The sequence below is a fragment of the Lepisma saccharinum genome, chromosome 1, assembly GCF_977018435.1.
Source record: "Lepisma saccharinum chromosome 1, izLepSacc3.1, whole genome shotgun sequence".
Classification (NCBI taxonomy): Eukaryota; Metazoa; Arthropoda; class Insecta; order Zygentoma; family Lepismatidae; genus Lepisma; species Lepisma saccharinum.
The window spans coordinates 131,594,492-131,618,805 of NC_139229.1; the positions used below are offsets into that span (position 1 = coordinate 131,594,492).

Consider the following 24,314-nt stretch of genomic DNA (forward strand, 5'->3'; position numbering starts at 1 on the left):
CCGAAACATGCCTGCTTAAATAAAGACCATTCTATTCTATTTAATACCCCACCCTGACCCTAGTCGATCTTCTCTGGAAGATACTGACTTCCCATATAATGAGAAATTCGAAAATATTGTTGTGTGTATTTTTGGCTTTATTGGGAATATTTCTGCATTTTTGTGACATATTTCTAATTTGTTATGACGTATTTTTCATTTTTTTTAACATTACGTACATTTTTTGCAGTTTTATAGGACATAAAGTCTCAGGCCCTACTGAGCCCCCTCAATAAGATTACTATGGTGAAATTCATGCAAACTTGATACAAACCATGCAAGTTTTATTTCTCTAGATTGCATCTATAATTCCAAACAGCACTATAGGGTAAATGCATACCAAATGGTCCACTGGATGCTTGACAAATATCAAAAAATCATATTTTTGTTGTACCCTTTGTGCAAGGGTAGTTGAAAACAGGCATTACTTAAACTCTGCCTTACACACCATTTCATTCATAATAACTACTATCGGACTTACTATGCCATTCAATTGATGTCATTAATAAATGCAATAATTCTAATTACATGATAGTTTATTAAAAAGTAAATATTTGTTTGTAACTAACAATGTAACTTTGCCTGTTTTTGACTAGCTTCCCCTTGTAACTTTGATATCCTTGGAAAATCAATAACATTTATTTTTTACAGGCACCACTCATAGATTATTCTTTACATTGTAAATATCACATTTTTATTAAGTCCCCCACCAGAAAAAAATTAAAAACGAGCATTTTCGAAGAGCTATAACTAAGAAATAAAACCAGTAACAGAGCTCAAATATTTTCTGTTAAAACTTTGGATGTAAATGTTTCTTCTAAAAAAGATGATAGATCTGATATTACACTACACCATAGTAAAAAAGTAAAATTACTTTGATTTTGTTCAAAACTGGGTATCAGTTTTGACAATTGCACTACACTAAAAAAAAAGGTACAGAACATAAAATTTATCTTGAAATGTACTGACACAATGTTTTTTACACCAGCTTTCTATCATTTTTCTTAGCCGAGTTTTCATAATCATTGCAACTATCTGCAAAGGCCAAAAATGCAGTAAGCTACGAAACAAAAATGGTCACCAAGTTTTAGAAAAACAATGCCTGATTTGAACTACCTTAAATGAGCAACAACAAAAATATGAAAATTTTAAAAAAAATGGTTAAGGAACTTTTTTTTTACTGGTATATATTGACCCCTTTTTCTTGTATGTACGCATTGCTTGCATTATAGAATTATTTTCCTGTAGTTTACAGTTATTACAAGCATAAGAAAACAGTTTTTCTTTGTGACGTTTCATATGGGATAAAGTAAACAGAGCTACACAGCAAGTTGTAGAACACTACAGCAAGCTTTCAGAAAGGATACTTGATAGGAAATTCTACCAGCTAATTCAAGAAGAACAAGTTATATACAACAACAATGAAAGAAGGGAAGCAGTTAATATCACTGGTAAAATAGAAACTAAGAACATTGACAACAGATTATTTATAAATCTTACAGATATTGAGGTACCTGATGAGTATATAGAAATTTTTCAATTCGGAATGAAATTTTCAGTTGGTAGTGTTTATTTACACAAGGAAGATTTTGTGATTTCAATAGAGAAAGCACTGAATTTCTTAGATGATGAAGAGGAAAAGAGAAAATTACGAAGTCTCACACATGATGCTCTTGATGAACGGTTAAGTTTTGAATACAACAGAAGAAATAACAGAGGTCCAAAAAACACAGAACGGGAGAAAGAGCATATAAGGTTGGGGAAAAAGTTCATAGTTTCAAGATCTGGTTGAAAGAAAACGACATTTTCTTAATAAAATCGGACAAGGAAAATAAACCTGTCCTTATCCGAATTAAGGACTATAAAGAAAAATGGAAAAATGTTTCAAAGTAAACAATTTCACAGAAACCTCTCGAAACCCTATAACTAAAATAATAAATGAGGTAAAGAAAGTAATTGAAAGCAGTATCACGATACCAAGAGAAATGAAGAAAAAACTCCAAAAATTCAACCCTGCCGATTGCCTTTGGACTACCAAAAACTCACAAACCGGGAACTCCAATACGACCCATCATTGCAACTTTCACACATCCTGCATACAAACTATTCAAATATTTAGTTGAAAGACTTGCTATAAATGAACAACAAACACCATTCAGTATTAAAAATGCATATGAAGTGAAACAGAAACTAAAAAAAATATTGTTTGGAATAATGAGTATCGTATTGCAAGTTTTGATGTTGAAAATTTATATCCTAGTGTCCCAATAGAAGGTGCCACAGATGCATTACACAGATGGCTTATTGAGATGAAGGTTAACCCAGTAGAATCATGGGAAATGGTTCGATGGTTTCTGTATGTGCAAATTACAATTACTTCATATTTGATGGCAAAATCTATTAGCAAAGTAATGGTCTAGCAATGGGAAACCCAGTATCCGGAATCATCTCCAGCATTTTCCTTCATTACATAGAATCTACAATTGTTAATGCGATAGGTGCGGATATCAAACTCTACATCAGATATGTAGATGATGTGCTAATTATTGCTAAAAATGAGAACACCATCATGGACGTATTTAAATTGTTAAATGAATCACATCCTCGTATAAAATTCACTTGCGAACCCATGAATAACAATGTAATTTCTTTCCTTGAATTATTTTCCTGTAGTTTACGGTTATTACAAGCATAAGAAAACAGTTTTTCTTTGTGACGTTTCAGGAGAACACACGCTCCTTTCATCAGACATTTATTTTCATTTTGACTTATTACAAGCATAAGAAAAACAGTTTTTCTTTGTGACGTTTCAGGAGAACACACGCTCCTTTCATCAGACATTTATTTTCATTTTGACTAGTTTTTCTTTGTGACGTTTCAGAACACACGCTCCTTTCATCAGGCATTTATTTTCATTTTGACTAAAGTCAACACACGCTCCTTTCATCAGACATTTATTTTCATTTTGACTAAAGTTCTCCTGAAACGTCACAAAGAAAAACTGTTTTCTTATGCTTGTAATAACCGTAAACTACAGGAAAATAATTCTATAATGCAAGCAATGCGTACATACAATAAAAACTATTCTTTCCTTGATCTGCAAATTAAGACAACTGACTCAACAATTCAAACATCAGTCCATAGGAAAAAAATTAGCGGGGGAAAAATACATCCATGCCAATTCAGAACATTCGTGTATAACAATGGATAACATATTTTTAAATTTTTTCCTGAGAGCACAAAGACTATGTTCTAATAATGAGGATATCAAAAATGAAGAAGAAAGGCTTTTTAATATAGCAAAAGAAAATGGCTTTCACACTAACAGAATAAAGCAAATCAAAAAACAAGTCGCAAGAAAACTAAAGGAAAAGAGAAATACAGACAAAGATGAAAAAGCTGTTGAAAAGAAATTTGTGTGCATTCCATTCCACAAGGGATTCTCACATAAAATTGCAAAAATTTTTTAGAAGTTTTAATTTCAAAATTGTTTTTAAATCACCAAGAAGTTTGGAATGTACATTTAATGAATTCAAAATGAGAAACTCTCTACCAGATGTGGAAACCATAGGAATATATAATATAAGTTGTTCATGTTCAAAGGATTATGTGGGACAAACAGCAAGGAAAATGGCAATAGGATGGCACGAACACGATTTGGACATTATAAATCTAAACCCAAGAACAGGTTTGTCAACTCATATCATCGAAGAGAAGCATTTGATTAAAAAGAGAAGGGTTTTAAAAAGATTAACGGGAAACACAGAGTTGAATGTCTGGGAAGCTTCGTTCATTGCAGAAGAACACTGGAATAAATTAAATAATGAAAATGGTAGATCCAGTATGGAGTTTTCTTTTTCACAAATGGAGTAAGCCACCATCTTTAAAATTTAATGTAACAGAAAACATCAAGAGACTTTGTGAAAACAATGATGAATTTGAATTACCTGATGATATTTGGGATTCATAATTTTAAAAAAATCTGAAATAAAAATAAAACAGACTGCTTTTTTCACAGTTAAGTTGCTACATTACAACAATGTAACATTGATAACATCCATTATATAACGGATTCTTTTTGTTTAAAAAATTACTAACCGTTGTTATAACTGTATCTTTAGTCAAAATGAAAATAAATGTCTGATGAAAGGAGTGTGTGTTCTCCTGAAACGTCACAAAGAAAAACTGTTTTCTTATGCTTGTAATAACCGTAAACTACAGGAAAATATATTGACCCCATAGTCAAATAGAAAGAGTATCATGTCACTTTTTGTACTACTTGGCAGATCATGGTCACGAGCAATTTTAACATTACAGCAGAGGAGACAGCCATTGAGACTGAGGAGGGAAGGAGAAAAATGAGAGCCAACACTGTTGATCTCTGCTTCCCTCTTGCCCAAACTGGCATGATGCAGATCTGGTTTGAAGCAAACTTAGATGAATTTCATTGTAGATAGTTGGAATCGAAGTTTGCTTTAAGTGCACCTCATGTTCACACACACCAATCACGACTGAATTTACAGTTTAAATTAGAATCCAAATGAACAACCGTGTGTCTCCAATGGAGACAGAACTCTGGACCCCTTGATTACTACTATGCCATTTGTGAGGATTTATGATAACTGGTAACATTTTTCAATATGTTGTCCTTTCAGTGATTTTTATGAAACTTTTCTACATATCTAGGTTAAACTTTTTGCTGTTGCCTTTTACCACAGTGTTCATTATGTAAACTTAGATTTGTATACAAATACAATATTTCCTCTATGATATAGGATTTCTATATTCTCCAAGACTACACACTCGTGGTATAGCTTTCTATACCTATATCACAGGAAGAACAGTACCATCATATACAAATCAAAGTTAAAAAAACTCTCTATGTTAATCGCGACAATTAGAATGAATGACAACATGATGAAATAGATGGTGGGGAAAATGGTATGTTTTCAAGACACATAAGAAGGAATCGGTTTTTAAATAATTTTACATCAATACTTACATTGCATTTACTCAAATCCAATGTGTACTTTTTACATTTTGGACAAATTTTATCTTATCTACATTATAATTTACAGTGCATTGGATTAATCTGCAAATCATTCTCCTGATTCAGTTAGAAAATCACTGAAATCGAAGTCACATTGCATTTGCCAGCTTTATTTTTTTTATTTCTTTATTTCAAGGTTTTGAAAATAGGACTGTGCATTAGATTTGAAAAGATATGACATGGTAAAAAAACATATGACTGAACCGGACTTGACTAAGTTGAGCACCCTCATGTATAATGTAACATATTGATTATATCTTGTAAATTACCAAAATATATGCATCTGTTATATGCAATTTTGCTACGGAGACTGAACCTAACTGCCTGGGAACCACTGCATAAAATTAACCTATAATTTCAGTTAGTGAAAATTGTACATGATCCAAAGCATACCTGGAATTGACATTATAAACCTACACAGAAATTGTGGGAAGGACAGTGGTTGATAAATGTGTGGTAGAGCACTGGTAGGGAAATCCAAAGACAACCAGTCTGATCCCTAGTTGATGGTGTGGAAGGACCCCCACATATTCACAATCTTGGCTATTTGTGGAGATGAAATGATCAGAACCATGCTCCAGCCACCTTTGACTCCTAACAACCTGCATCCATGTATTAGATACTGGGTAATCCTGAGAGTTGCTTTATGCACGGAAAATTGCCAGAAAAATTCCCACCTTAGGTCACCCACCTCAGGAATTGAACTTGTGCCTCTTCATGACAAGTCTGAGTCCCTACTCACTGAACTACTGCAGCTTTCACAGTTATTATGGTATAATTATTAACTTGTAGCAAAAAGCATCATCTGCCACGGAACATATGAAAATAACACACTCTTGATGCACCAAACTACTTCCTGCTTCTTCCCTGGAAGGTAATAAATGAGACATCCTTCTTTCCAGCATAAGAAAATGGCTACACTAAAAACAATGTAAATCAGGGTGAACTATGTAAGCTACCTTCCCATGTACTTCACACCCTTCATTATAAATTATAAAGACAGAAACACAAAACAATTTACAAGAAAACCGAACAAGAATGATACACTACCTGCCATCCTGAATACTCTGATAAATCTTCTTAGCAGTTTCCAAGAAGGCTTCCTCTACATTTTCTCCCCTTTAAAAAAGAAGGAAATGTGTTAAAATAATGACATTACAAAATAATACTAATGATAATTTAACATGAAACATAAAACATTAGCTTAGAAGATCAACCACATCAATAATTAAGTCCTAAGGGAATAAAATTAATAAAATTCACAATTAAGATTTAGATGATGATCACAACAATCATTAAGTTAAAGAGTGATAGTTTTGCACCATGTACGCATTTACTGTATTTCAATATTGTCTGAATGAGCACTACTACTGAAAAGAACAAAACCTAGTACAGGAGAGCATGAATTTCTCCCCACGTTGCAAGTGGAGGCAGTTTTTTAAGTTGATTATTAAGCTAGACACGATCTGTAATAAATATGATGAATAAGTATTTCCAGAATCCAACTTCAAGTTAAAGCTAATCATGTGAAAGTCTCAACTTTTCCACCACAAACAAAATCATCAGCCTGTCCTATTTCCATTCATATGTTTTTTTTTTACATCATCGGAAGCTTGATATTCCCAAGAGAACAAAATAATACTCCCGTAAGCATAATGTTTTCTCCCCCTCCTACAGCCACCCAGCCCACGGACCTCTTTCTCTCTCTCCACCTTGTCACATGGGAAGGTTGGTGGGGAAGGAGCAGTTTCGGGTCCTTGTATTTGGCAGGACATGAAAACTGTTCCTCGTGCTCTTAACTAATAACAATGAAAATTATTTATGCATAATAAAATAACTATAACCGTGTACATATTCTCAGAGGGGAAAAAAACTATCTTTGTTGTTGCAAACTAATTTATAAATGTATAGCACAAGAAAGAAAACCTAATGGAATTTGATTACTGGTTACAAACACGTATCAAGAGTGTTTCACAAATACCCCACTCACAAATGAAGGGGAAATTGATTGATTGATTTGGTGTTTTAAGTTCACTTTATGCACAGTAAGGCTAATCGTCACTGGACGTACAGTTTTTAAGTGGGATCCGAACCACTATGTGCCTCCACCGGGTATCGAACCAGGGACCCCTTGATTACAAAGCGACGATGCTACCACTGCACCATCGAGGAGGCCCTACAAATGAAGGGGAAAAATATTGCCAACTGCTCTGTACAACTGAGATGATAAATGTTCTGAAAATATTTTATGGAGAACACTGTGTGTTTTCATGTAGTTTTTTTCTGATTTCCATCACCTAGTTGTGCTGTAAGATGCCAAGTGCTGGGCTATACTAAGATTTGTGCCTATTGGTCTGCATTTCCTTGTCTGGAATCTTTTGGGAACGTGCCAGGCGTAGTGTTGGTTTCTGCTGGACAATGGCATGGGTTTCTTTTATGATGATCTCAGAGGAGGAGCCTGTGTGGGGTACACTGTGTTGGCAGAGATGGTATGGTCTACGGCATTGTACAAGGCCAGGCTTTGGTGTTTCCTACTTGGCACCATTCAAGTGTTCACCTATTCTACTTTACACGGTTTGGATGGTCCTGCTAATGTAGTTGAGTTTGGCATATGGCCTTGTACATGCCAGGGAATGCAATTTGGGTAAGTAGTATCTCTTGAAGCTTGAATCTCTTTCAATCTGGAATACTGGATTGTGTGCTACTTTTCAGATATTATATGATGGTATAGTTATGCAATTTATCTGGTTTGAGTTCTTGGCTTTGGTCATCTCTGTGGTGTAGGTATCGGAACTGTGATTCTGTTCTTATGCACTACATTGATAGTTGTTTCTCAAGCCTATCTCAGTGATACAAACTATTTTCTCCGGGAAGTTACAAGCCAGCTATCTTCCCACAGTCCAGCTCTCCACATCCTTCAGTGCCAACATACGGTGAAACTTAGAATTCCCGTCGGCCAATGTAAACAATGAAGTGATGCGATGCTATCTATTAATGAAGGTAGTGGACTTTCAAAATTGATTGGTTGCAAGAGCAAAAAGAGCAACGTGGAACCTTCTCCGTACAATACTAGATATTAATTAATTAATCGGAAATAACTATCCAACTGTGCAATGTGGAAACTCAAAACTTCACATAGGTAATACTAGATATTTAGTTGTTGAAAAAATTTCTACCAAGCATTTAAGCAGCATAGTAGCCAAATCTCCAGTTTTTTTGTTCAACAAGGCAATCATGAAATACACAACATAGTACCGCAGTGTTTCTGTGCTGTTATATGTTACTTACGTCTTTGCGCTTGCTTCAACGAACATTAATCCATTTTCCTCAGCAAATTGCTTTGCTTCTTCGTATGTCACATCTCTCTGTGCATCAAGATCACACTTATTTCCAATTAGGAATATGACCTGGACAAGAAGAAAAAAAATAGATAAGCTTCACAATCTATACTACAACATAATTTCCCCGACAAACTATGAAGCTCATGTCCTTACATGTAATAAAATTCAATTTTAAACGACACCCAACCTCATGAGAACAGGTAAAACTTTAAACCCAGGCTTTCAGCCATCTCAAGGTCATACAATCAGGGGAAGAACTTGCAGGTAAGGTGTTCCACTGTGATGCTGGTTTGTCATCAATCTGTGGCTGCATTTGTGCATTAAGTTCATTTCTACAGATAGACTAATCGGGAATGAACCTACAATTTAAAGTGGGATATGAACTACTGTGCAACATGCTTTTTTTTCTAATTGCTATTCAAGTAGATGAGGATGAAGAAACAATCCCTTCCCCATGCACATACCGAACAGAAGATTATACTGGATGTGAGTCCAGATGCCAGAGGCTCATTAGTCTGCAAAATACAGTCCGGGGTGTATTACAAGGAAGGGAGGTTCACACTTAGGTGTCTTTTTCAATTAGAAAGGAGCACATTGCACAGTAGTCAATCATGTGTAGGTGTAATACACTGCATGTAAAAGAATTTGATATTACTATTCACTCTAGATAGAATGAAGATGCCAATAGTGTGTGTTTCAAAAGCTTACAGAAAACTGCAAGATATATTTACATAATTGTTTTTTTCCTTACAAAGCCTTGTTCCTTGAGATATTTATCTTTTTTCTCCTAAAATTGTCTTTCAGAAGGGAGAAATCACTTTTCTGTAGAGTATTCTAGCAAAGTAAAGTATTAAAAAACACACACACACATATACCAAGAGGTGAGACTTCATAATAAAGAAAATCCAGTGTAAATATCTCATATTATTTTCATGTTATACACACTAAAAATAATGGTTGCACAACTTTAGAAACACGTATTTCTACAATGAATCAAACAAGTTTTATCACACTTCTGATCTTTAAAGCAACATAAAATGAAATTAAAAAACTTCTAATGTCATGTGGCAGCAACATTCTAGTTAAAAACAACACAAACAGCACAATACGAAACACTTTATAAAAGTTTATCTAAGCTTTCGACTCCATCTCGGAGTCATCATAAGGGCTGGTCAAAAGATGACGAAGAAGACATGCTCGAGGTTCTGAGTTGAAAGCTTGGACAAACTTTTAAAGTGTCTCGTATTGTGCTGTTTTTAACAACGATATAAAATGAAGTTGTAAATTGATTGATTGGGGGTTTTAAGTCCACTTTATGCACAGAAAGGCTGATCGGGACTGGCCCTACAGTTTAAAGTAGGATCCGAACCACTGTGCCATTGGGGAGGAAGAAGTTGCAAATAAAATTATTTTTGAAAATATGAAGAATTGGTGATGTAATTGTAGCAACAGCAACCTGCATCTAAAAATCACTATTTTTATTCTAAATCAATATCAACAACCTTATACTTCTACTTACAGTACTTGGATTAGTTAAGTTTCTGGTATCGGTGAGCCAGCTACTCAGGTGATTATACGTTGATCTTCTGGTAATGTCATACACCATAAGAGCACCTGCCGCTCCTCTGTAATAGGACCTAGAAAAATAATTTAAAATAAACTGTAAAACAATGACCCTACTTTCAAAACTACATTTAAAAATTAATTCCTCAATTACTGTAGTGGTTATGAAAAATAATATCTTCACGTAAGGTTACCAGATGTCCTATTTTCCTTGGACATGTAATGCATTTAAGTCCTAGGACAGGCATCCAAAAGCAACTTTAATACATTAGGGCTAAGCCAATATAAATGGAGATGTATTGGTATTGACCCATACAAGTGGTGCAGGTATTGGAAAATATTGGTTGGAATTTATTCGCCACTACTTTTGAATCCAAATCCAAAGCAGAATATCTTAAATGTTCACAATGCTCATATAAATTGTTCAATGCCATTTTGAAGAGTATAAGCAAAAGCACAACGTAATGCAACACAAGTACAAGTAAAATTCAGCAACGAAGATAAAGGGACAGCTAGCGGTTAGAATTTCAAATTGGTGGTTACAACACATGTGCAGAAAAGATGCAATGTGATCATAGCACGTCACTCATTCACAATATGAGTCCATTGCAAAAGGCGGGCAATGCCCATCTAGAATGGAGTAAATTAGGCCAACAAAAGTAAATTTACAGAAAAAAAATTGAACATGTTTTTACATGCCTCAAATTCCAACTCATAAAACTTGTATTCGTTCAGCACCATCTCCCTCAAATCGGAATACAAAGCTCTTCCATCCTGAAAATATCCCAGATCAACTACGAACACTAAATACCACCACTAAAACACTGCTAGAAACAACCTTTGTATGCCACACACATTTTGCAGCAACGCCATGCTAAACATTATGTTTATACTAGTTGTCCCACGTCTGAAGGTAACCTCAGGCAATTTGATGTTGCAGATTGTATAGAATAAGCATACACAGAGACTTAAGAACTGAAATTTGGGGGTGTAGCCAGAAGTTCACTTGATAAAGCAGGAGAATGGAACCCTTGGTTGAACCTCATATTTTGCATAGTTTTTGGTAAGTAAAATATAATTGATTTTAGTAAATACTAATAAGAGCTATAACAGAATAACGTGAAATGGAAAATACTAAAATTTTACCTAGTGACGGCTCTAAAGCGTTCCTGCCCTGCAGTGTCCCAGATCTGTAGTTTGATTTTCTGACCAGATACTTCAATAATCCGTGTTCCGAATTCTACTCCAATCGTGTGAGGGCAATCAGCCATAACTATAAACAAAGAAAAGATAAAATGATTGCATTACCAGTCAAGTAAATCAGGAACTAGCTTTGATGGTGCAGTTTAACTTTAATCACCTACATATATAATCATTATGAAATAAAGATTACTAATGCACTAATGTCAAATCATTACTTCCATTAATGTTTCAGCTAATAGTTTTCAAAGCAGTAATTACATTGAGTCAATTATGAACCATACGAACCATTCTTTTTAAATCTGATATTTTTAGGTGTAATAACATCCTTGTCTCTACTCAAAACTGATATTTTATTTTTATCACATATCATCGTTTTTACACGTAGGTGAGCAGCAATTTTTGAATTTGCAGATCTTACATAAATCATAATTATATTTAGAAAGGGTATGCTTAGAGCTATATGACAAAAAGCATCTTAATCAGGATACTATATAGTCTAATCTATTCCATTACAATAATTTCTGTGAATCTTTTACATGGAAAATTCATGAGTAGCGTAACCCAGTCATGGAAAACCTATGACAACTGGCGGTTCGTCGTAATGACCACATGTCAACCCGTAACTGGTTGGATGGTCTCCCACCTCTGCCGAGGCATGTGGGAATGAGACAGAATCATAAGCACTTCTCTCAAGTTTTACCCCTTTAATTGTATGTTTCTAATGTGAGTTTATGAAATATACCAATTTACTATACTCATGATGATGTCCTTGACAAAATTGGCGAAAAACTCTGCCAGACATGATATGATGCATGTGTATAAAATACATAAGAAGTTATACAAGGACCAAATTTACTTACATTTCTTCTCTGTGAACTGATGCAGTAGGCATGACTTGCCTACACCCATATCACCAATAATGATATATTTAAAAATGTATGAATAATTATACGGTCCAGCAGACATATTTAAAGCTAGAAAATAAAGAAGAGAAAAATTAACTTTCTAACAATGTTTATTATAGTACAAAAATCTACTACTTAAAAATCAGTTACTATATTATAAAAGGTGCATATCCTGGCACATTGCATTATTGTCATCCTGTATTTCGCTAAGTTCACTTGGCTTCTTCACGTATAAATTATAAGACAGGAGCATTTACACATTTGAGACTGCATAGTTAAAAATATAAAAGTAGGTATCCATGCGAAGACGGTTAAAACCTGTTGTTCATGTGGAAATGTGGCCTGTGCAACCTTACGATACGTCAAGTGATAATGCCAGTGCCTTTTATAATATTAATGTTAGCTTGTGGTGTGAGCCAAGCTTTAATAATTTACTATTTCTGAAAATATGAACAACAATATATCAAAATGATTAAACTACTCTACTGTCATACTGTGTGTACACAAAGCAAATAAATGCATAAATATGCCTGTGTTGCATATTTTGAAGATTAGCAAATCAGCACTTAAATAATAACTATCTACAAATAATTACATATTGTTTTACAAATGAACAGTGTAAGGTATAGTGGAATAACAAGCAAAAAAAAACAACCTGTGCAGACTTGCAACTCCTTTGCACCATACTCCCACAAGGAGGGGAGGGACAGAGTGGAGCATGCTTTCTTATGGCCCGAGCTGAACAGAGGAAGGGAAAGGTGTGCGGAGACCTTTCGTCGAAGGTTCCTTTCCTTGTGGTCGCTCTATAATACTGGACAATACGAGGGTCACTATTTATATTTTGAGCCTAACAATGAAAAAACAGGAATTTGGCATTGAAAACTGCTTTATTGTTTTTCGAAGTATTCTCCTTTATGGTCAATACACTTTTGCATTCGTTCGAACCATTTGTCAAAGCAGTTTTTCCAATCTTCTTGAGACACCTCCATAATATGGTTTTTGAACGCATCAACGGCGTCTTCCGCCGACGAAAATCGTTGTCCACGCAATTTATTCTCGACATTCGGGAACAAGAAGAAGTCATTGGGTGCCAAATCAGGACTGTACGGCAGATGACCCATCAATTCGATTTTTTTGACTGTTCATAAAGTCGGTTGTTAGACGAGATGTGTGACAGCTGGCATTGTCTTGATGAAGAATGATCCGATGGCGTTTGTTTGTTTTCCGTATTTGACCGAAGACCTCTGGCAAACAAATTGTTGTGTACCATTCAGAGTTGACCGTTCTACATTCCTTTAAAGGCACAGTTGCCACATGACCAGTTTTCCAGAAAAAACAGGCAACCATTTGTTTCGATGTGCTTCGAGTGCGAACAGCTTTTGTTGGATTGGGTTCATCTTGAAACACCCATACAGTCGACTGCTGTTTACGTTCCGGCTCATATTCATATATCCATGATTCGTCAACTGTTACAATCTTATATACGTCTTTTGAAGCACCACGATTGTATTTATTGAGCATTTGTTTGCACCAATTGACGTGAGCGTCTTTTTGAGTTTTTGTCAAATTGTGTGGGATCCAATGAGAACATACCTTTCTCACAGCTAAATGATCATGTAATATTTTATATATGCTGGTGGAACTAATGCCTATGGTTGCCTCAATCTCACAGTATGTCACATGACGATCTTGCAGTATTAGGTTTTGCACAGCATCAATGTTTTCTTGAACAACAACTGATTTTGGATGACCTTCGCGAATCTCGTCGGTGAGCGAATGGCGGCCACGATTAAATTCGTTATACCAGCGTTTCACAGTGGCAAAGGATGGGGCTTCATCTCCAAATGTGGAAGTAAGTTGATCGATGCACTCTTGTCTTGATAATCTACGTCGAAAATTATAAAAAATCATCGCACGAAAATGTTCATGAGTTAATTCCATTTTATTGTTGTCCCGCAATCTCCAAGGCAACATAAACAACACAAATGAAGCTATTGACAAAACATTTGAAGTACGTTATGGTCAATAATGCCAGACGATTCCGTGCAAACGTCAAATCGCGCCTAACTTCAATCAGTGTTGCCAAGGCTCAAAATATAAATAGTGACCCTCGTACTTTTGTTCTTACACAAATAGCTACTATTACTGATGTACAGGTTGGAAGGGTATGATATGCATATGTTATATACACACAGCTATATCATGGACTGGAAGACTAATACTTTGAATGCCCTAAATATCAGTACACTGTGTCACACATTACTAAGTCTATTTCAATGATGAATAATAGAATAACAAAATAAATTATTCAACAATATTAAGCTGAAGTTACACAAAATAAACCTTGCAACATGGTTGCCATTAAGGGTGTGAACAGTGCATCACCACACCAGGCCTCGTGCTTCGAAATATTTAAATAATAGTATTGAAATTTCATTTTTGGAAAAGTGGACCTGGAAATGTGAGGGAATTTCATAATCAAAAAATCCACTTTTCTTCCACTTCTGGCTAATCATGACAATGAGGATAAGAGATGATATGTTGAAATTGATGAAGGAACATTTGCAGACAATACCCATGCTCTGGCTGGAAATCAAACCCGGGACTCCTGGCATTGTAGCATGTTGTGATAACCACTCTGCCATGAAGATCGGCAATGAAACTGAAGAATACTAGTGACTTGCTTTAATTTTTGTTGATTGTAACACAACGATGACATGTTTTGAAATTTGAAACAAACAGTGTGTTCAAGGGAGGCCAATGACAGGCATGGACGTTCGGAGGATTTTTTCCCAGAGAGAGGAAAGCAATATATTTTTCCAGGAGGGAGTGATAATAGTGTTGCCCCGTAAAAAAAACAAAAGAAAAACCACTCATTCAGTTTGAAGTTATCATGTTCCTGCAATGCTCTTGTAATAATTGACATAAACTACTATCACAAATTAAATTATATGTGAAAAATATAATTTTGCATTGACATCCATTTTCCAGGAGAGGTTGTGGTCCCCCTTCCTGGACATGCATGATGCAGGGTTGCTACGATTTTTGATTATGAAATTTAAGGTTTTCCAGTCCAAAATGAAATTTCTCCAGACATGTTTATCATCATGATTTTTGCTTTTGAACCTTGTGTTTTTCAATTAAATATATAATCCGTTAATTATTATGAACATTCACTTTCACAACTTGTTTTTAGCAAATTTCATTCCACACACACACACACAAGAACGTGAAAATTTGAAGAGAATTGTAAAATTACAATAATTGGGTGCTACAATCACGTGCATCTACCTTCAGGCTAAGGTAACAGAGGTACATTATTTCACCAAAACAGATCTCCACAATATAAAAACAGAAAAAGTTTATAAACCATACATACACAGGCCTCCCGATGGCGCAGTGGTAGCGTCGTCGCCTTGTAATCAAGGGGTCCCGGGTTCGATTCCCGGTGGAGGCACATAGTGGTTCGGATCCCATTTTAAACTGTAGGTCCATTCCCAATTAGCCTTACTGTGCATAAAGTGGACTTAAAATACCAAATCAATCCAATCCAATCATAAACCATACACAATTTTTCATTTCCTGGCGGATTTATAGTTTCATAGAAAATGCTGCTTTTTTGCTTACATTTATAAGTACACAGCATCTGGAGAAATTTTTGTTGCATATAGGAATTCTATAGGAAATGCCAACAAGACTAAGATACATAAAATAGACGATAACCTCATCTTCTCCAACCTTTCTGATAATTATGATCATATTGTTAATGTACTTTAGTTAACAAACAGATATTTATACTGTAAGTTTTACTTTGATATTCTTTCTAACATCTATTATGATAAAAGTGAAAATTTATTACAGAAATTCGAAGGAACCATAATTTTGCACAAGGTTAAGAATCATAAGAACGAGAGAAACAAGTTTCTAAACTGAATATTTTTTGGGAGTGGAATCACAAGAACCAAATCCAGAAGTGGAAGTGAACTGCTTGTTCATTTTGCAACTTTTTCTCTTGCAGACTCTAAAATGCATGTAATTTCCAGAGGATCTGCAAAATTCCTTGACATTTCCCTGTTTTCCAGACACGTAGCAACCCTGATGATGACATATATTGTGTCTTACATCACACGAAAATGATCATAGAATGTAAACAGTCAGACACACAGTGCAGTCTTATTGAACTGTGGAGTGAAATACCAAAAAAAAAAAATAATTATAAAATAACACAATAAATACAAAATCATGTAGTGACTTTCATGTAGTTATTATCAAGTCACTTCTTTGGACTGCTTCAATTATCTGAAAATATTGCATTGGTTTGTTACCGCTATTATCGTATGTGTTCATTAGATGCTGCGGTGTCAGGACAAAAAGCGAAGTGCACAGCAACTTCGTTTTCTGGGACACTATCCTCAACAACAAACAACGTCAAGAACTTTGGGCCTCTTCATAACAAAATGGTACTTTTACTAGATATGTTACGTAGAATTAACAAGAAAACTACCGATCACAATACAACTTGTGTTAAATAACTACCCGAGCACGACTGGATGATATCTTGAGAGCAACTGAAAGTTATGTTCCATTGCGACTTGGGGAAGAAGAGAAAGAACATTCATTCATTCATTGTTTTCTGCCTAATTGGCAGGTTTTTCACTGCAATCTCCAGCTTTCCCTGTTCTCTGCCTTACGCTTCGTAATAGCATACGACCCAGTTAATTTAATATCATCCATAAGCTGATATCTCTTTCTTCCACGGACTTTTCTTCCTTCAACCATTCCCTCCAAGGCATCTCTTAGCAGGCAGTTTCTTCTTAGACAGTGTCCTAACCAGTTTCTTTTCCTCTTCTTGATGGTCTCCAGTATAGATCTTTTTTCACCAACTCTTTTCAGTACGGCTTCGTTTCTTACCTTGTCCGTCCATTTTACACGCTCCATTTTTCGCCATGTCCACATTTCAAAAGCTTCGAGTCGTTTCTCTTCATTTCTTCTCAACGTCCAGGTTTCTGCACCATATAGTGCTACACTCCACACAAAACATTTCACTAATCTCTTCCTTAGACCTATGTCCATGGGTCCACAAAAAACATTTTTTCTTCTATTGAAAGCTTCTTTTGCTATTGCGATTCTCATTTTCACTTCTTGGTTGCAGCTCATGTCACTGCTTATAGTGCATCCGAGGTACTTGAAGCTATCCACTTGCTCGATTCTTTCACTGTTTGCTTTCACATTAATATTCCTTGGTTTCCGTCCTATAACCATTGCCTTTGTCTTCTTTACATTAATCTTCATCCCATACTGCTCACAGCTGCTGTTTAACTCTTCTAACATACTATTTATGGTTATTTCATCCTCAGCGAATAATGCCATGTCATCAGCAAATCTTATGCAGTTTATTCTTCTTCCTCCTAATTTGACACCTCCTGTGCCCTGGAAACAAGTTTTCACTATATCTTCTAAATAAATATTAAACAAAGTAGGCGATAGGCAGCATCCTTGTCGTACTCCTCTTCCAATTTCACAGCCTTCTGTCATTTCGTCTCCTGTTCTCACTTTAACTCGTTGATTCATGTATAAGTTGCTTAGAAGTCTTCTCTCTTTCCAATCTACACCAATTTTCTTCAGAATTTCTAAAAGTTTAACCCAATTCACTCTATCAAAGGCTTTCTCCAGGTCTACAAATACTACAAACACCTCCTTTCCTTTCTCTAAATACCTTTCCCCAATGGTCCTCAGTAAACCAATTGCATCCCTTGTACCTCTTCCTTTCCTGAAACCAAACTGTTCTTCCTCTAACTCGCCATTGACCTTCGAGTATAGGCGTCTGTTCAGAATTCTTAGAAGAATTTTTGCTGAGTGAGATATCAAGCTGATTGTCCTGTACTCAGAACATTTTCTGGCATTGCTTTTCTTCTGCAGAGGTACCAAAACAGTCTCCGTGAAATCTTGTGGCCAATCCCCTTTCTCATAGATTTCATTGCATAAGTGTAGTATTTCTCTTTTTCCATCTCCCAGGCATTTGATAAGTTCAACAGGAATTTCATCAGTGCCCGTTGCTTTCCCATTCCTCATTTCTTTGAGTGCTTGCTCAAATTCTTCATTCAGACTGTCTGGGCGATTCTCTTTCTGGTAGAGCTCTTCAACGTACTTTCCCCACACATTCGATATTCCTTTTTTGTCTGTGATTTCACATCCTTCCTCGTCTTCTATCATCCACATTGTTTTCCATTTCTTCTTTTGGAAGCCCAAGCAGTTTACTTCACGATACATCAAGTCATACCTTCCTCTTTTTTCCAGTTCTTCAATTTCTTCACATTTTTGTTTCATCCATTGTTCTTTTGCCCTGTCAGTTTCTCTTCTTAGCTGGTTATTCAGTATCTTGTAATTATGTCTTCCCTCTTCTGTATTTACATTCTTCCATTTTCTCCGTTCCTCCATTTTTTCCAGCATACTTTCAGTAATCCATGGTTTCTTTGCACTTTTCCTTTCCCTGTAGCCTATTGTTTCATCCACTACCTTCTGTAAGCAGCTTTTTATTCCATCCCACATCTCATCCTTATTGTTACAACTAGCTTTAAACTTATTATAGTTTCCTTGGAAATGTTCTGCAAATTTTTGTCTTTCGTCTTCTTCCCTTAGCTTCTCTAAGTGGGGTTTCTTGCTCACCTGGTTTTGGGTTATCTTCTTCAATGTAAGATTGATTTCTCCTATCAGCAAGGTGTGGTCTGAATTAATGTCAGCTCCTGGCAATGTCTTCGCATTTTTCAAACAATTTCGAAATCTTTCTTGTACCAGTATGTAATCTATCTGGTATCTTTTACAATCTCTTGGACATATCCAGGTGTACCTCCTTCTCTTATGTTGCTGGAACAGTGTGTTTCCAACAATTAGGGAGTTTCTTTTACAGAAATTTACCAGGCTTTCCCCTCTCTCATTTCTCTCACCTAATCCATATCTTCCAACTGTACTTCCATCCTGCCTTTCTCCTACTACAGCATTCCAATCACCCATTACGATCATGCACGAACCCTTTCTCTCTTTTTCCATCAATTCCTCTATCTTCTCATAATTTTCCTCCACTTCTTCTTCTGACAACCCACTATGTGGCATATACACTTGAATTAACACTAAGTCTTTCTTCTTTCCTTGAAGTTTCACCATTATAATCCTGTCATCCACATAACGCACTGCTATAACTTTATGTTTCACACGTGGTCCTAGCACTATTCCCACACCACGGTTTCCTTGTTGATCACCTCCAGAATAAAACATCTTGAACTCATCACTCACTATTTCACCATTTTGTTCCCACCTCACTTCTGATATTCCCATAACATCTACTTTGTTTCTTCTCATTTCTGCCTTTAAGTTTTCTAGCTTTCCCGACTGTAACAGGGTTCTGACATTCCACGTTCCAATCCTTAATCTTACCTTCTGTTTGCTACTCTTTTCCCCATCAGTATCCTTTGTCATAACGTGTCCTTCCCAGACATCCCCCTCCCGGACATCCGAATGGGGGGCTAGTTTACGTCCGGAATATTTTGCCTTGGAATGACTCATCACAAAACCAGAAACTTGAAGAAACAATTCTTAATAACAATGCTGATGAAAGATAAACAACGGCCGTTGATCTTTATAGAGACTGCCGCCAGTGAAGGAAAGTATATTCAGCTTTTCTTTCATTAGGATCAATGCTTGACTGTTGTATACGATAACATCATTCCTACATCAATACCTAACATTTGACAAATTACATCACATGACATTCTAAGAGAGAGTGTTCTCAGTGTAGGTTTTGAAAAGGGGTGCCTTTGCACCCCCCCCCCACCCCCCCCCCCCCCTGTATCTGCCCCTGGGTGCAAACATGCTCCCAAGAAAAGCATAAGCAATACAGCTCCATTTGTAATCAGAATACGTACTACAGAAAAAGGAAATCAGCTGTAACAGTTGAATTTATTTTTTGTGATTCCAACCTCCAACCAATTTCCTGTCATAAACTCTACCGTTTAGGAGAGTACAGGCACCTTCGTGATTCCCAAATTTGATGTTATTTCACTTCCTATTTCAATTTCAATAACTACGTAAATGAATAAAAAAATATTTAATACAGAAACAGTAATGGTTCTGAATGTTTAATGATTTCTTGCAAATTTTATAGGAGTATTAGGAAGTATTCTAGAAAAGTGGAAAGAATTGTGGAAGCAGGTTTGAAGCTTCGACAGACTAATTAGCACATTTAAAAGCTTCACTAATGTCAGTTGGAACCAATGTTAGGTTCCACAGACTTGTGAGTTTGAAAATCCATGGGTCAGGGTAACCTTTTGAGTTAGGATATTTCTCCATTGCACTAATCTGAAAGGCATGGCAGGCCATGCGAGTCATGAAACCCTGGCTTTACTGCAGGATAGTAGATAGCCTCGAAGCAAGTGACTAAACGTCATACAGATGGAAGCATGGGATTGGTTACGTGTTTCGAGAAGGTGTGGTTGAATGACAGAAAAAGAGAAAGGATGGAGGTAACGGAACATTGATATCTCTCTGTAAACAGTGACAGGTGACTGACACGAGAAAATTACAAGCATGTGATAAAGATGGAGAAAAACATTTGTGTGAATAAATTTTGATGTATTATTGCAGCTTGCAATCATAGTAAGTAGTTTTACAGTGATGTTTGTAGTAGTTTTATAGCTCTGCTGTTTGTATTTCACCTGCAATTTTATAAACTCTGCAGAATGTGCAGTTTTACAAACTCTGCAAACGGACTATAATTCTCGCTTTTAATGTACATAGTTTGAGTCTGTTACTTTCAATTTTACATTTATTTAGGTTTCAATTTCTGAAGTGATACATTACCGATTGCAGATAGCAGCCATTACTCTGCTGTACTGTGTTAACTCCGCATTTAATCACAGATCTCAGAGGGTAAAGTTGACCGTTCCTTTATTCCCAGCTTACCTGGCGTTTCTGTTGGTGCAACAGATATTCAGCCAATTTGTGGGTTAACTGGGAGTTCACACTTACTCGCGAGTAAATTGGCGTTGGTGCAAACGGACATAAGTAGTATTTACTGGAGAAATTATGATTTGGCCAGTAGCTTATGCAAGCATTCGTGCTTCGCACTGAGCAGCCACTATTAGTGAATTTTCATGAGAGGCTCGAAGAGATTTCCGTGCTTGGGACCAGATGTTGGAAGCATTTAAGGATGTTTTATTAATGCTAAGAGCACTAAACCTGACAACAAAAGCATTTAGAAATGTAATACTTCTTCGCATCCCACGCACGTGAAGTAGATGACAGCAACCAACTCATATCCAAGACAAGAGTAAACAAACGGATGCTTGCAATCAAAATTATATAGGAGTGTATGGAAGGGAAAAACTATTCTTCAGGCAAGGCCCAGTAAGTAATCACTAAAACTTTGAAGTATGTGTTAACAGACATAAATGGAAATCAAACCATGAAAAAATGCTTATGTACCATGATTAATTCTGAATTAAACAATTGGAACTTGGGTCAACAAAACTCTTCTATATTGGTATAGGAAATGTCATGTATGTAGTATAATTTAAATTGCTGAGAAGTGTCCAAGTATTCATGTTGGCACAAGTCAACAAAAGCATCGCTAATGACAGCTTAGCTCTGGAAATAAAAGTGTACGATTTTTATAGAAACACTTCGAATTTCTTGCATTTTCTTGTTATAGCATATTTGCCTACATATGCAAATTGAATATGTTGGATAAATATGTTGTTCTGTAAACTATTTATGTGAAATATTGCATTTTAGAAAGAGGTGTCATATTTGACATTACCATACACTCGTAAAGGCATCTGAAACAGAATCACTAGGTAATGAGATGAATGTTTTGTGATACTATTCTCAATATAGAAGACCTTTTGAGCTAGTTGTACCTGGGAAATTAGGTAATGCAGAAAATATTTGTAGAGTTGTTCTTGAGATGTTATGAATTGATATACTGCACATTATGCTTCCATTATGTAGCACTACCACAAACCTCTCACACTGCCAGTTACAAATGCTGTTTCCTTGTCACGGTAACGGTTTAGACTGTTTCATGAAATTTTTTTCCCCCAAATCTCCTTGCAGGAAGACTAATTATCGTAGAATTTTGGTAATCATTGCCACACAAAATTTGAACCATCCTTAAAGTAATGAGCACTGTTTGGATTTTGAAAAAAAAAAACAACTTAAAAATTAAAATGGCCGCGGTGGCTCAGTCGGTAACGCGTCTGACTACCATGCTTAAGGTCCCGGGTTCGATCCCCGGCCGGTTCAAATCCGGGAACTTTTCTAACGATGGAAGCGGCCCCGGCGCCCACCCAGCGTCGAATAACATGGGTACCTGGGGGAAACCCTGGGGGGTAAAGGCGGTCAGGGGCGTGATGCTGATCACATCACCCCCACTCACGACCGGATCAAGAAAGTGTGGGGCGTTACCCCCACACCCCCTATACGCCTTCATGGCATAGTGCTATACACAGGGGAGCACTTTACCTTTACCTTTTACAACTTAAAAATTACCTTACGCAAGCATGCACACTTCCCATGGACAATGTATTTTCCGTTGACAAGTAACGTAGACTAGTGGGAATTAATGTAGAAGTAAATCGGAACTTTGGTAGAATGCATTTCGGGACTTTATGTTAATGCTAAGAGAACCAAACCTGACCTGCCTAACCTAACCACGAAAGCATACAGGTTTCTTCGAGATGAACTCGGCAACCAACCATAAAAACATTAGCTCAAAAGCGTATGAGGTATAGTGATGTCTACAATGATGATGATAGTAGCACATTATCTACCATACAAAAGTGTTCTTCTGACGTTCCTGGGCCATCAGTTGCAAAACGTATATCAGAATTTGATCTCACACCACAAAATATTAAGCCAGGAACGTATGTTCTGGTTGATTTCAAGGTTGGCACTAAAAGTAATGTTTCGTATAAGTATGCAGGTATCTGTCAGACTGGCTGTGATGATGAAGTTCGCGTGGTATTTCTAAAATTGTATGTAAGTGATGGTAAAATATTTAAGATTGGTGAACATGATGAAAAGTATGTAAGCTATGAACAAATAGACAAAATTCTACCTCCTGAAAATGTGAAGATTATAGAAAACAGGGTTCTGTACGAATTCCCATATCCAGTATGTGTGTTTGAAAATTACCTTTTTAATACAATAACAAAGAGTATCTCGATCTTGCAGCAAGTAACTTTAAAAAATGATGCACTTTAACCATTATTTGTTAGTTGTTTTGTGCAAGTGTAACTGTTTACTTTCTTTGAACATTTGTCTAGGCTAGTTAGGTTTGATGGAGTCAGAATAATTGTATTTCTCATGAGTATGTACATGTACGACAGTATTCTGTAGTTATTTTCACGTTAACAACACACGAAATATTTTGAAGACATTTTGACACTTGACTTGCCACGATTACATTTTCAGATTTACATTACATAGACTTCAAGGACAATTCTCAATTGCTTGGCTTCTTAATCATATTGCGTACGCCTAGTAATTCAAACCAGCGTGTAGTTAAAAGTGTACTAAATAATGATGTTAGGTTTGTAATCATTAGTGCCACACATTTGACAAATACTCAGTCACAAGATGCACACCTTATGAACATTCACAGTTTAACGTAACAAAAACCATAATGTATTACATGCCGAGTTCCTTCCAATTACTTTCGTTACCATTCCCAAACAAACTCGGTTCAGGCAATTTACTATGAATATGATCTTTCGTTGTGAAATCACTTAATTAACTTACGTTTAATAAAAAACACAAATTGAATTTCAGCACGAAACAGACGATTTAGCCACAGAATTTATCTCACTTGAGGAAATAGTACAAATATCACCACAGAACTCATTACGTACCTTATGTAACAGCAATTTTTAATTTCTTAGTGTACACAATTTACTTTAACAAGATGTAAACAATAAACTTCAACAACAATCACGTGAAAAATTGAAAAATATTACACGGGCCAACTTTACACGACAAAATATGGCAGATCGCGGAAGGTTGTCATTACCTGACATGAGCAAACTATCATACAATACAGGATGTTAATAATATGCACTGAATGAAAAATAAAAAGTGTCAGTTATAGTTATAATTAATTCCGCAATATATTTCAATTTGAGATATTATTAGAAAATATAGAATTTTATTTAACAATACTTT

The 24,314-nt window shown here is 35.9% G+C and overlaps 1 protein-coding gene across 3 annotated transcripts in view; it reads right to left on the reverse strand.

Annotated features, from left to right (window-relative positions):
- The window catches only part of Rab14 (RAS oncogene family member Rab14), a 66,104-nt gene that overhangs the window by 8,805 nt on the left and 32,985 nt on the right, over positions 1-24,314 (reverse strand). For 2 of the 3 annotated variants that reach the window (XM_083138744.1, XM_083138741.1), the window contains exons 2-6: positions 12,057-12,170; positions 11,140-11,266; positions 9,950-10,067; positions 8,378-8,496; positions 6,140-6,208 (exon numbers count right to left, since the gene is read on the reverse strand). In XM_083138744.1, the coding sequence (XP_082994870.1) occupies positions 6,140-6,208; positions 8,378-8,496; positions 9,950-10,067; positions 11,140-11,266; positions 12,057-12,170 (547 nt within the window). Of the gene's footprint in view, positions 1-6,139; positions 6,209-8,377; positions 8,497-9,949; positions 10,068-11,139; positions 11,267-12,056; positions 12,171-24,004; positions 24,159-24,314 lie in introns of those variants that run through there. The other variant, XM_083138748.1, reaches the window with a different exon arrangement.